We start from the raw sequence: 15,000 nt of genomic DNA, 5'->3' as shown, positions 1-15,000 counted from the left end.
CTTCGATAAAAAAACACACATATCGACAAACATACATATGCGGATTCACAGAGGGAATCCAACTTTGGTCATTATTTTAGTTGTCCCTCTTCTGTCTCCAACTCTCGGTGACCTTTTTACATTGTCCCTTGCTACGTTGTCTCCGGCTCCATTTCCCCTTCTCTTTCTCCTTTTCTCTTTTCCCCCCCGTCTCTCTGTCCACCAACCTCCCTCCTCTCTCCACCTCTCTCTCTCTCTCCTTTTTTGTTTGTTCGGTCTGAGTAACCCTCTGAATTTACCTCCCATTCAAATCCTCCTCCTGCCTTAATGCATGTGTTTGATTACATCACCGTCTATGGATCGGGCTGGTCCCTTCTCCCTCTGTCCTCTCCCATTCCCTCTCTCTGTCTCTCTCGCCCGCTCTCTGGATACTCACAGCCATAATGTTCTGGGTTGGATCCCCAATTTCCTATTCTAACATCCTAAACAAGAGGCCTAGAACAATATGCCTTCTAACTGTTTAATGTCACGTATCTGTATTCACTGTCAGGCTCCTAGGGCCTCTGCTTAATGATTGACACATTGAGACGGTCTTCTGTTTGATCCTTGGTTCCTCATGGCAAGATCATGCCTTTGAGCAAGGCAGGTATCACGTTACCTGTAAAGCCATGTGATTGGCTGCAGTGCCTTGAACATGTATGATAATATACAACTATATATAGATCGAAACTCAAACATAATCCTCTTAAACCCGAAGCCATGTCAGGACAGAATACAGACACAAATTCATCTTTTGGAGAAAATGTTGTGTCAAAAGTAATCCCAACAGTTTTTGAGAGCCTCCTTCAAGGAAACTTTCTTTCTTTCCCATCTCTCATTCTTGAGACCTATTCGAAGTGAGCGAAAAAAGTTCATCCCGCTACATTCACGCTTGGTGAGCCTCTGCTCCATTAATACAATATGATTCCTTTTTCTATTTTTGGTTGTGCGACAAATATGAACCGAAAATCGCACTCCCTGCGCTTTTAGGCTTTGAGGTGACATCATGACACAGCCACACCATCCCCAGTGAGGCCGCCTTGCCAACGAGCTGGAATAAAGCAAACACTGAACATGGGAAAAAAACACCCCAGCGGGGTCAAAGTTCACCATTCTGGACCCACCTTAATCCCCCTGTGAAACAACACGCTGTGTGTTTTTTGTCCAGCTTCTCCTTCCTCCCCTCCCCTCCCATCTGTGTGGATTCAGTCCCCTCTGGCGGACTGGGAAAGTTAAAACGGACCGCACTGTCGCTGGCACAACACCCAAATGCCCCTCCCTGGATCCCTGCCACTTCCTGGTCCACTTCCTGGGTCGTGGCAGGACGGGATGGTCACAAGTCCAAAGCTGGGAGTTGCACTTGCTCTCGTAGCTCCATATCGTCACTTAGGCAGGAGAGTCTAATGGCTAATGAGTTTAACTTCCATCTACAAGATTCCGGGTTTGAACCCCTGTGTTTGCGTCCCACCTGCGGGCATCCTTTAGCAAGATTCGCCCACCCTCACCTGCCTATTAAGGATCTGTATCTCAAATCAGTCACTGTGATAAATACCCGACTAAGTGGTCGTCGATCAGCCGCTCAGCGGGAACTCAACAAAACCAGCGAATGACAATTGCCACGGCAACGCTTGCGTCCCAATGTTGCTGAGACTACCGCACTGCAGTGTGTGTGGGATCCAGTCAGCGTGTCTGTTGACTTGGTGATTCTTTGCTGTGTGGTTTTCTTTTTGTTTTTATGCAGTGAGTGTCCGGTGTTGTTCTGTAAAGTTTGAACATTTGTGACCTTTTGTATGCAGAACAATTTCACACTTTTCTTTCACAAAGGTTGAGTGATTCAAGAGAGGAGGAGGGGAGAGATGAGCAATAGAGTTAGAGAGAGAGAAATAAAAGGAGAAAGAGAGAGAGATGAGAAATATAGTTAGATAGAGAGAACCAAGAAGGAGAAGGAGAGAGACATGAGTGATATAGTTAGAGAGAGAAGAGGAGATAGATATGAGCTCTGGAGTTGGAGAGATAGGAGAGAGAGAAGAGCGATATAGTTAGAAAGAGAAGAGGAGATAGATATGAGCTCTGGAGTTGGAGAGATAGGAGAGAGAGAAGAGTGATATAGTTAGAAAGAGAAGAGGAGATAGATATGAGCTCTGGAGTTGGAGAGATAGGAGAGAGAGAAGAGTGATATAGTTAGAAAGAGAAGAGGAGATAGATATGAGCGTTGGAGTTAGAGGGGTAAGGGGAGAGATGAGCAAGCACTGTGGTGGTTGCCTAGGGAGCTGTCACCTGGCAACCAGGAGATCACATTTCACCGGTTTGTTTAGGTGTGTGAGTGTGTGCGTGTGTTCATGCGCGCATGTGTGTAGTGACTTTTGTGGGTTTTGTTAACTTTTCTCAATGGGTCCTCATCAAACAGTTTCTGGAACTTTTCACCTTGGACATGAATGAGCCATTCAATTTGATTGTATTTGTATTTCATTTTCCTCTCGCCTTTTCTGTCTCTGTCTGTCTGCCTCATTTATTTGCTCTTTCTCTTTCTTATCCCCTTTCTTTTTTCTCATCACCTCTCTATTATGCCCATCTTCCTCTCCCCCCCCCCCCCTCTCCCAGGGCGAGTGAGCTTGGTCCGCAGCACCTCCCTGAGAGTGGAGCGGCTGATGGTGGAGGACGAGGGGGCCTATGAGTGTCAACTCTTCCTCCTGGACCACGTCACCAACGTGTCCCGCACCGGCAACTGGACGCAGCTCTCTGTCACCGGTACGGTAGGCTGAGAGAGGCTCCTGACACAGAGGGTTCCCCTGGTCTAACCCTCCAACCCCACGAACTCTCTGTTCTCTCACTGCCTATGAGCTGTGTGGACGTTAGTAAACAGTCCCCGCTCTCCTACTTGCTATGAGCTGTGTGTAACAGTTAGCAGCCCGGAACAAGAAGAAGAACATGATGAGAAGATCAACAAAGACAATCAAAGACCAACAAAGACAGGCAGATTAAATGTCTCTTTATCAGAAGTTCCTCCCTCTCCCTCGTCTCTCGTCTCTCCTAACCCATGTAATCGAAGTGAATATGGCTCCCTCCAAAACATGCTAAGAAGTCTTGCCGATAACGTTTTCTTGCAGCTGCAAGCAAACGTTATCTCACAAAGAAAGAGTTTTGGTTGTGAGATTGGAAGCCCTGGAACGAGGTTACCGGCACAGTGAACACGGTGGTGCTCAACCTCTGGCACGAGACAGCACTCGGGGTCACCTTATTTGCATATTTGGGTCGCAAGGTTGGGCTGATTTATAAGTTGAATAGATTCATATTTGATGATACAATTTTGAAAAAGACGGTAGATAAATGAAAGGGTTTGACGGACTAATTATTCGTAGCCACTGGTAACTTCTTGGCAGGGAGTGCATACGTTCAGTGGGATGTTGATGTTACAGGCGCTGGCTGAACCGATGCGTGGGGGGAAGCAGATGGACCAACGTGTGAGAAGTTGGGGGTCGCATGCCGCTGGTTTAGCACCTCAGAGTTGAGAGAGTAGAGCAAGTTGTGTCCCTGAGGGGCCAATTTGTTTCACAACTGTAGTCAAAACGAATATGAAACGCACAAACAAGGAAATAACCCGGTCATCAGCATTGCCATCAGATGGAGTACATGGGCGTCAGTTTGCTTTGAAATGTGCTGGGGACAGAGACACATTTGGAAGTGCATTTTCAGAAGTGCTGGGTACAATGAGGATGCACTCTTTTTTCTCTCTTTAGTGCCAGTAATGAAAGGTTCCGAAAAACGGCATACCCATGTAGCTAATTACTAAGGAATAAAATGTATACAAAATCTGTCTGGCATGTTTTATGAAGAAAACGTTTCCAAAAAGCATCGGACATATGACCCACTATGTTCTGCTCCATGTATCCAATGTTGACAACATGACATGACATGGGTAAGCTACCAACATAAACAAGAGGAGCTAGGAAAGGAAAATTAACTTTGTGTTTAAGTTCAGAAGGGGCAAACGTGTGGCTACACAAAGCACTACAAAAGTTGTCAAGATTGAAAAAGAAAAAAAAAATTGCCTTTATTTATGTGGTAGTGGTCTGCAGATACACCCCGTGGTGTAGCCTACCACATCCATTTAGTTCAACAGGTTATCGTTCTGATACTGTCCATGGTACTAACAACCTGCTCTGGTGCTATTTACCTATGTATTCAGGCTAAAATGACTTGATTGTCTAATGCCTAATCATCCCAGCCAAAGAGTATTGGTATTATTAGTAATGGCTACTTGCCAAAATGAAAAAATAACTTCACATGGTGTGTCTTTTTACAATTTATTTGTTACCAGCATTCGCAGTGTTGATCAGCAGAGAAATTGTCTGCCAAAGACGTTGACTTTGCTTACAACCGAAGACGCTGGGGTTGACAAGTTACCGGATTACTTGTGGAGTGATAAAAAAGATGTCATTAGAGGCAAAAAGTCCTTTGTTTTCCTTGACAGCGGTCAATTATACTTAGCAACGGTAAATTATCAAATATAATTCACCGCCAAAAGTTGTGAAGGGCCCATGCAAGTGAACAGAGCGTTCCACGGCATTGAGAAGACCCGTGTAATAATCCATAATAATTCAATTTTTTACAAGTGGTGGGTAAAAAATGGATCTTGACGAAAACTGGTGCGTCCCCAGCGTCCCCAGCGGGGACGCACACAATCCAGGGCTAGCCTGGATTGTGTGCGTTTGTGTGCGTTTCTATCGTATGTGTTATATTTTCAGTCTGCTTTTATAAAGAAGAAGTGGTTGTGTTAATATGAAAAATCAAGGTAGTGATAATCATAATTAAATAATACAATAGTGTGTATACAGAGCTCAAGCACATTTGTTTAAGAATGTCAGCACACAAAGCACTCTAAAACTCAACTACTACTCATCTCAAGCATCAGTAGTGGGTATCGTACTTTTAGCAAAGTTTCTATCCAACTTTATGTATATTTTTATTTTAAAAGGCTCTCCATGTCTCTGATGTGTCTCCGTCACCCTGGTCCCCAGGGGAAAAGGGTACGGGTAGCTCTGAATTATATGTAGACGAATCTACGAATATAATTGGGCAAATAAAATATAGGTTGTATGTTTGGTTGTTTGTGTTAGCTTTGAAGTGGGGGACTGCTGCCGTGAATTTGACTCACAGGAGGTTGTTGTTGTGGCTCTTTAGCTAACTTCACAGACGTTAGCTTAGCACCACAGATCAAAGCGGGAACATCAAACCTCTGAGTCAGGCGTTGTGTGTTGTGTGTTTGTGTGTGTGTGTGTGGGTGGGAGGGGGGAGAGGAGAGGGGAGGTCAAAGGGGAGTTTACCCTGGTTGACAGGCTTGGGGGCCTCAGATGTTAATTCCCATGGCTCTTTAGGTGATCAGCGTCACCCGACCCAAAACACAAACATCAGAATGGTGCTCAAGAATAGTGACAGTGTGTTTGTTTGTTTGTGTGTGTGAGAGCATGAACTTTGGGGTGTGTGCATGTGGGTGTGGGTGTCCGTGTGTGCGTCTGTCTTATATATTTGCTCAATGTAGCACACAAAACACTTTCAAAACGGTTTGTTTGCTTTGATCCATATAATTAATAACCTTGAATAACTTTTTATATATATTCTGCTCCTTTAATATTGTTTCTAAATACTAAATACAATATTCCAAATGTTTGATAGAAATTGTTTTTTTAATCCTTTGTTCACGTTTACCTTGCTCCACAGCTCCGCCCACTTTTACCACGACCCCGCCCTCTGTTGTGGAGGCTATGGCCGGCAATCGGCTGTCCCTGTCGTGCGTTGCCAAGGGCAACCCTGTCCCGTCCATCACCTGGCTGAAGGATGGGGCGGGGCTCCGGGACCAGGGCATGGAGGTATGTGATGCGGGGATGATGATGTTGTTTGCTCCTCATCTGTCTCATCATCATCATGATGACCTTCAAGATTTTGTCATAATATGTCAGTTGAATTATGTAGCAGAAGATGTGTTCAAAGATGCAAGACATGTGCCCGACGTCTGAGCCTAAACAAAGTGGTACTCTTTGATCAGGCAGAAGAGGATCGCCGAAGGACACACACACACACACACACACACACACACATACACACACACACACACACACACACCTTCTGTCCAATTTCCTAATGGTAGCATTTAGTTATTTTTTTACGATTTCCGCTGACGACCAGGAAAAAATATGCTTTTATATAATTTAACTTTCATTTAAGTATCTGTGTTTGTGGGTGTGTTTGAGAGTGTGCCTTTGTCTGTCTTTTGGTCCACCTGCCTGACTTGTCTGTCCGTCTGTTATTAGATCCAGGGGGGCACTCTGATCCTGAGGGCCGTGACCCCGGAGCTCAGGGGCCAATATGGCTGCCGCGCCTCCAACCCCAACGGAAACATCACCCATGTGACCACACTACAGGTCAAAGGTCAGTGAGCGACTCCCCACTTCACATTTACATGTAGTCATTGAGCTGCCATTTGTATCCACAACGAATGTAAGGGGAGGCTGAGAACAGAAACACACAATATACCCGGCTGTTTAAACCAACATGGCCGTTTACTCGTCCACTGGTCTCTAATTGTAACTGAAAGTGTTTCTTCATGTTCGTCCATTACGCGCGCCTCCTCTCTTCCCCTTCTCCTCCTCTGCTTTTTCCGTTTCATTTCGCTTTGTGTTTACGATTCTTTTTCTGAGATCTTTTACGTCGGGCTTGACAAGAACATCTCAGTCAAACTACTGTTCAGCGAGATAAGGTCACTGAACTCCACTGCTAACTCCGTCTTTATCTCTGTCTTTATCTCTGTCTTTATCTCTGTCTTTAACTCGGAATTTGTACGGAATTTAGTCTGTAAATGATAGAAGACACGCACACAGGCACACACGCACACACACACACACACACACACAAACACACACACGCACACATTTATGCTGAAGACCACAGGTCTTCAGCATAAATGTGTGTGTGTGTGTGTATGTGTGTGTCAGGTTTTTTACCCTGTGCTCCAATTTACTTTATTATTTTGCTATATATACTTAAATATATTGTTATATTTTATGGGTTGTTTAAATTATAATTATAATAATAAAACAAGTTACCGGATAATAAAATATAAAATAAAATATTTTATAGTGCTTTTCCAAATCCTCTACAAACTTTACAACTGCAATACAAACATTACAAGATTAGAAAGCGATCCGATATCAAATAAAACTTCACATTAAAATATTTTAGAAGGATATTAATTCAGCTTGTTATGGCTTCATGGACTGAACAGTAGAAAGACAGGAGAGTGTGTCAAGGATGACATGTAGCATAGGACTGCAACACAGACACGCACACACACACACTCACACACACACACACACGTGCACACACACACACACACACACACACATACACTGTGGGTGCAGTGGGTCTGGGGTATCTCCCCTCTCCTAGTTCAGCCACTGTTCTGATCGGTTGTGTTTCTCCCTGTTGCATCACCACATGAGTGGGACCCTGTCACGCACTGACTTCCTGTCCTGCTGTATATGGTCAGACACTGACTTCCTTTCCTGCTGCGGTCTGTCACACACTCACTTCCTGTCCTGCTATTTCCTGTCACACACTCACTTCCTCTCCTACTGCATATGGTCACACCCTGACTTCCTGTCCTGCTATGTTCTCTCATACCCTGACTTCCTGTCCTGTTCCGCCCTACTGCTGTGATCCAGGAGTTAGTAGGATAAGTGATGAGGTTAACTCTGTTCTTTTTAAATTACAATAGAGAGTGGGGGGGAGGGAGAGAGAGGAATAGAGGAAAGGATAGCAGGGGGGCAGAGAGAGGAAGATAGGGAGGGAAGGAAGCAACGGAGATGGACTTATTGCGTTCATTTTTACAGAGCATGTCAGACACCACTCAAAGTACTTTTCATTTCAGCATCAGAGGGAGAGAGCAGGGCTCTCATCAGGTGAATGTATCTGTTCCTTGTTTATCCTAAGGGACCATGCATAAAGGCCTCTCAAAAAGCATTACGCACAAAATGTTCAGCACAACACATTACTTGGGTCCAGACCTAACGCGTTCATGAAGACGGGAGAGAGGAAAGGACATATCGAAAGATCGAAATAAATGAAATGCATTTCATTTTACATAGGCAAGGCAAGGCAAGGCAAGGCAAGGCAAGGCAAGGCATTTTTATTTATGTAGCACTTTTCATATACCAGGCAGACTTAAAGAGCTTCACATAGAAACATACACAAAATACAGAGGAAGCAAAGCAAAAAGGAAAAAGTGGATGGATACAGCAACATATAATCTAATGTACGAGGAGATGGGGAAAAACTCAGAGAAAGAGAGAGAGAGAGAGAGAGAGAGAGAGAGAGAGAGAGAGAGAGAGAACGTCTCTCTTATCAATTTCAATATGTGCATATTGAGTTGAGCTTATGTGCAGTTGAGTGTGTAAACGCACATCATGCTGATGCGAATTGTGAGTAGCTTTGAACACACTCACACATGTACGAGTGTGTGTGTGTGTGTGTCTGTTTGCTTGGATTTCAATATGCAAATTGAAAGAAAAGCCCAGCCCCCGCTGCGTCCTACCTCCACCATGAGATAAGATAGCCACACAATTTGCATTTATTTATTGGAGCGTGGTTGACTCTATTTATGATGTCACAAATGCTCCCACGTACGGAAAGTAGTGCTTAATCAAATTATGGACTACAAGGTGATATGTGTATTGAAAAATCCCTCTGCATAACAAAACCCTGTCCGCTTCAAAGAGGCCTTCGGTTGAAGAAAAACACCTCTTACATTAAAGACCTAGTCCTTCACCACAACCTTAGATCACTGTGTTTCCCTTTAGCACAACCATTATGTTGCCACGAGTCCTGCTCTCCAATCCTCAGTTGTGTGTTTGATGCCGGGACATCATCCGGTAAAGCACTGTATTTTGGCACCTGCAATTAAGGTTTGCGATGTGTTAACATTTCACCTAGCTCTTATCCTAAAGCAACCTGGACATATCTGTGGTCAATGCTGATCGGATTTCAACAATGTCATCAATAGCACCCTTGCGCTGATATATTCTACAAATACAAAATGCTGGCAAGCCCGTATTGCACACTTTGTTGTGAGTGTCTACACTCACAGAACCCCCCACACTCACCCAGCCAGCCACCCAGCCCGCTGAGGTGCGCCAGTTCACGTTACATAGCTGCACAGCCGGTTAGACTGGACAAAACTCTGTTACTACTGTTGTTTTAGTTCTCAAGGTCTCCCGCCTGCTGACCTAGATGGGACGACTCTTAAGGGATAATATTTCGGCACATATTTGAATGCACTTCTGTTGGCTTGATGGACGGGAATGTGGAGTCGGGCCGGAGAGTCAGTGACGAGACGGAATGGCCGGAATCGAACATCGTACGCTTCAATGTGTATTACATGAGAAGAAACGGCTACAGCGTACTAACGACTCGTAGTTGGCATGTGTTTCAGTAGTATTTGGAGAGAGAGAGAGAGAGAGAGAGAGAGAGAGAGAGAGAGAGAGAGAGAGAGAAGGGATGACATGCAGCATAGGGCCGAAGGTATTCTGAATCGTACCCTCGCTATTAGGAGTGATGCCTCCTGCCTGCTCACTAGCCGCGAAGGCCAACCCCCCCCCCCCCCCCCCACAGGGATTAATAGATCGCTCTTTCGGCCCGCCAGAGCAGAAGTTGTCTCTTTTGAAAAGCCTAAAGTAATCCCGACCCGTCATCCGCGCCCATCCATCCAGCATTTAATTTCATAAACCGTCATCCGTGATTACAGATGATTATGCCTGGATGATGCGTGTTTATTTAGAAAATAGGGTTAGTCCGTTTCTCTCTCGGTGTCGCTTTGACAGATGACAGATTCCTGTACGCTGCTGTTCAGCTCCCTGCTAAAAGACCATGAGGATGATTCAGCAAGGTGGAAAGTGTATGGTGTAAGGATGATGTATGGAAGCAGCCCGGGTAGTATTTTACCGGGCTACATCGTTTTTCCACTTGTGACATAACTTGGTACAATGCCAGGAAATGACCTCACCATAGCAGACACACTAAATATTGAATACGAGCGTATGTGCACATCTCGTCGTATCATAAGCCATAGGGATTGGATATCAGCTTCATCCCACGCTCAGATTGTATGCCTTCAAGTATTGTAGTAAGCTTTGTTTTAGTGCAGCATATGGGTTACATTCAATGCTTTCCATTATGTGAATACCAGCTTGTCACACAAAGGGTGGTAGTGATGGAAATGGGGGGTAGTGTAGGAAAACACATCACACTCGGTGCAGATCAGGATAGCGAGTACAAATAACAGTATAGGATAATATAAGCAGACATTAGGAAACGTAAACCCTGTAATGAATCGACCATTGACTGCTTTGACCGATTATTCTCTGTATTATACGTTATTTGATATTTTACCTTTAATTCATAACAATTTACTGTTATATGATTACATTTTATTTTTAAATGATTCCTTTAATTGCCTTTGAGTTATTCTCCTCTCTGACCTCCCTAAAGCACTCTGAATGGCGTTTGTGATTGACGCCTACTTTGCCTGAACTGACTTACTCACTCACTTTGCCTTACCTTTCAAGGGGAATTCAACTTTTTGTTCTCCCAGGTCCCCCCGTGATCGTCATCCCACCCAGGAGCGCCTCCCTCAACATGTCCCAGAATGCAGATCTTACATGCAAGGCTATCGCTGACCCCCCCAACATGACCTACGTGTGGAGGAAAGGGCAGGAAAACGTACATCATATAGAGTGAGTTAAACCATCCGTCAGAGAGGCCTGTCTGTATTTAATGTAGCACGCCTTTTACCGCACACAGACGAATCAAGAGGTAATCCATGGAGATTATGGTGCCGGATGAGACGCCAATTTGATACTTTGCTGTCATTTTCGGTCGCATAACGTATCCTTTGTAAGTAATTGAGGCATTAGGTTCTTTATATAGTAGCAGTAGGAGTAAAGCTCATACAGTATATAATATACTCTATATTCCAGTTTACATTGTTGTTAGAAGATATGGTAACATGAGACGCAGGCGAAAAGAAACAAGCACAATATGCTATAGTCAGATCATGTTACAGCATTTGAACATTTATGATCAAATAATGATATCAAACACATGTAAATAGCCCCATCTCAATGACTCAAATGATGGAAATATAATAATATTTTTTTTTTTTTTCAAAGAAACTTCTGAGCTTAGCAGTTTGAAAAAACACACAATTATAAGAAATCTTCAGGAGGGCAAGTTTAAAAAAAAGCGCCACAACTTTACACATGCACACTGTGTGTGTGTGTGTATTTGGGTTTGTGTGCGTCTGTGTATGCAGTTTTTTTTTACTGTACTGGTGTATATGTGTGACTTGCTTGGGCTTCATCAACTGTTACTTAACTGCAGCGATATCTAAAAACTGTGTGGGTGCATCTTCTCCGCCTAATCTTGTTGAAACAAAAAATTTCCATAACATCCTGGTTTTCACTGGTGAATAAGTCATAGAATATAACTCCTACGCTACATTGCTGCAGGAACAGTTTGGCTCTGCTCTAAACAACAACTTCAAAATCGGCACGATAATAATAATAACAACAATATAATGTTTTATTCTCTCAGAGGTTCACGGTCTGACTTAATGATACATATTCATGCGATGTCGATGTTGTTGTGGTTTTCCTCTAAGGTCTCTTAAATCCCGTGTGAAGATTATGGTGGATGGATCTCTGCACATCTCCACACTCACCCCAGAGGATTCTGGGAAGTACACCTGTATGCCCACCAATGGCCTGCTAGCCCCGCCCACCGCATCAGCTGACCTCACAGTGATGCGTGAGTCGCTCACTCTATGCTGATGTTTTTCTTTGTTTTTGTGTCCAAAAATTGTCTTTCTTGACTTCTGTTTTTTGTTTCTGGTTGTTGTGAATGTTTTGTTGTATTTGTTCTGGGAATATTGTTTGCCATTGAAAAATTATATTGATATAGTTTTAGACAACGAAATAAGTATTCATCGAATTAATAATTTCCATGAGCTATATCAATAGTTTCTAAAAACTTGTAATCTTTTGGGGTATTTATGTAGGGTGACGATTTATTAGCAACTAATAACTTATTTCTAAGAAGTTAACTATCCAATTATTTTGGAGTTTGGATTGATTTAAGTGATGGTAATCAATGACATAATATGTTTAATAATTGATACATATTTCCTCTCAGATCCGGCCCAGGCCCTGCCGATGCCCAGGGAGACCTACCTGCCCACCGGTATGAGGGGTCTGATCACCTGTCCCTTCTTAGCCAATCCCCCACTGCTCCACGTGGACTGGACCAAAGACGGAGCTCCCCTGGACGTCACCCTGGTTAGTCCACGAGCACGGACTGAATCAGACCAGATGGGGTCAGGTTGGACCAGGTTAACACCATGTGTTACCGTGTCATTTGCTACGGCACGCTGCGTCTTTACATATTAAGCCACATCCGGCTGAGTAAGAACGAGAACCCGTACACATTCACAAATACCTCTACGCATTCACAAACATAAGTTTGGAGCTTCAAATTTCAGGGGGTTCTTTGTATGCGCTGTGCAAAAAGAACAGCCCGGTTGAACGCTAATAAAGTCACGATCTCGTCTCCGTCGTAAGAAATAAACGGCTCCAGCTGCCCACGTGTTGAACTCACTGTTCACTCGGCCTCACCACCCGCGCACCCACACACACCCCTGCCCTGCGTGGCAGCTGTGGACATCAAGCACACACCGCTGTCTGTGTGTGTGTGTAGGTGTGTGTGTGTATAATCATCTATCTGTTTGAAAGCAGCAACATACGTGGCAGAGATAACGGCATGGAAGCAAAAAGTCAGTATTACCCCACGCTCGACGAGCGGCCTCTGAGTCGGGTTCCCGATGACACGCAGAGGCAGAGACATAGTGAAGTGTGTGTCTGTGTGTGTCATCTGTTTTTTAGTCAAACAAAACAATCTGCTACTTCAGTTAACTGGGCAATTACACCTTATGTTGTCCCTGCTCTCCCCTCTGGAGAACGGGGACTGTAAGTGTGTCACTGGCTAACAGCAAACACCAACTCGGCCGGCACTGGTACGTTTCCTGCAGCTGTTGGGGAGACGAACTGTCCAGAGACCAATGTTCTGAGACTAAGTGTCTGTACAGGTTCCTACACGATCAAAAATAAGTCCACAGGACCATCAATCAATCAATCAATCATTCATCATGTTAAGACTGGATGGCACAGGTGAACCACCTGTATGTCGACCACGTGTGTGAGTTTGTGTGTGTGTGTCTGTGTGTGTGTGGGTATGTAATTCACCTGTAGTGTCGACCAGGTGTGTGCGTGTGTGTGTGTGTGTGTGTGTAATTGACCTGTAGGTTCGACCACGTGTGTGTGTGTGTGTGTGTGTGTGTGTGTGTGTGTGTGTGTGAGTGTGTGTAATTCACCTATAGTTTTGACCACAAGTGGCTGTAGTTCAACTGTAGTGGTAACCCCGGGTGTGTTTGTGTGTGTGTGGGAGTTTTTTGTGTATAGTTCACCTGTAGTGCTGACCATAGGTGTGTGTGTGTTTGTGTGTGTGTGTGTGTGTGTGTGTGTGTGTGTGTGTGATGTACTTCAAATGTTGTGTTGACAACATTTGTGTGGGGTTCACCTGTAGTGTTGACCGTGTGTGTGTGTGTGTGTGTGTGTGGAGGATATTTCCACCAGTCAAGGTGACTCACCAGGTAGAACAGATCTGCAGCAGAATGTAGAAACAACAACACAACTCTCCAGCACTTGAGGGGGTGGATTATGTCGAAGAGACTCCTTCCTGCATTTTATATTATCATATCTTATTTTCAGTCTGTGTGAAACCAAAATAATATCATCACATGATAAAGATGGGGCTAGGGTTACAGTGAGTTTCTTCATTCTCATCCTTTCTCACTCTTATCTTAATTTATATAAATTTTCTTTCTCTCTCCTTCTACCTTCATTTCCATTAATTATCTTTCCCTCACTTTATTTCCATCTTAAATGATATTCTTTCTTTCTCTCTTTCTTCAATCTTTCTTTCTTGCTCTTTCCTTCTTTCTCTCTTTCTGTCAGTGTTTTTCCTCTCTTTCTTTCCTACCTTCTTAGCCTGTTTAAAACAAATCCATCACAAATCAGAAGAATCAGAACTAGAACAATGATAGCCTCTTTGGATCGCCTTATTGTGTAAATCATCACTTACTAAACAACCATCAACTCCTGTGCTTCTTTCCATAGTACCCAGGGTGGACCATGACCTCTGAGGGGTCGTTGTCCATGGCGACCGTCAACGAGGACTCTGCGGGCGTGTACAGGTGCACGCCCGCCAACAGCTACGGGTCCATGGGCCCCTCTGGGGCCACACGGGTCCTCCTGCAGGTGTGGACTCACTGGGAATGGGGATGGATGCATATTGTTAGCCTCATAGCATAACTGCCAAATGCAAGTTCATCTTGCATTTAGCGATTATGGAATGTAAAAAGAGCTCTGATTGGCTTAGGATATAGCCAATGAGGCACAGTGAATGCGCTGCATTAGGAGAGTAGCGTTAGGTTAGATATCACAATTTGGCCAAGTTATGACTTAGGTAATTATGCTATGAGGCTAACGATTTTATCGATTTCCATTTAATTGCATTTAAACAGCGCTTTCCCAGGTACCAAAAGCGCTTTACACAGTGAGTGTGTGTATGACACCTCATCCACCACCAACCACTGAAATTATGAAACTATCCAAATAGAGACCGGGTGATGATCAGGGGGCCTCGTTGGTAGAAGAGGCTGTTAGGGAGTTAGGCCAGGACGCCGGGATTACAACGTTGCTCTTGCGGTGAGCAACATGGGATCTTAAGTGACCAGAGGGAGTTAGGTCCTTGGGGTTACATCTCATCCCAAAGACGGTGATCTTCGACAGAACAGAGTCTCTGCGTCTCTGACCTGGG

General features: G+C 44.2%; 1 protein-coding gene across 2 annotated transcripts in view; it reads left to right on the top strand.

Annotated features, from left to right (window-relative positions):
• LOC307089700 (uncharacterized protein) overlaps positions 1-15,000 on the top strand; it is a 47,305-nt gene that overhangs the window by 11,621 nt on the left and 20,684 nt on the right. For both annotated transcript variants that reach the window (XM_079756108.1, XM_079756107.1), the window contains exons 4-10: positions 2,620-2,766; positions 5,737-5,885; positions 6,327-6,444; positions 10,661-10,802; positions 11,729-11,874; positions 12,259-12,401; positions 14,298-14,438. In XM_079756108.1, the coding sequence (XP_079612234.1) occupies positions 2,620-2,766; positions 5,737-5,885; positions 6,327-6,444; positions 10,661-10,802; positions 11,729-11,874; positions 12,259-12,401; positions 14,298-14,438 (986 nt within the window). The remainder of the gene's footprint in view (positions 1-2,619; positions 2,767-5,736; positions 5,886-6,326; positions 6,445-10,660; positions 10,803-11,728; positions 11,875-12,258; positions 12,402-14,297; positions 14,439-15,000) is intronic.

This window comes from Pollachius pollachius (genome assembly GCF_949987615.1).
Source record: "Pollachius pollachius genome assembly, chromosome: 18".
In the NCBI taxonomy this organism is placed as follows: Eukaryota; Metazoa; Chordata; class Actinopteri; order Gadiformes; family Gadidae; genus Pollachius; species Pollachius pollachius.
This window is presented reverse-complemented; position numbering and strand designations above follow the sequence as displayed.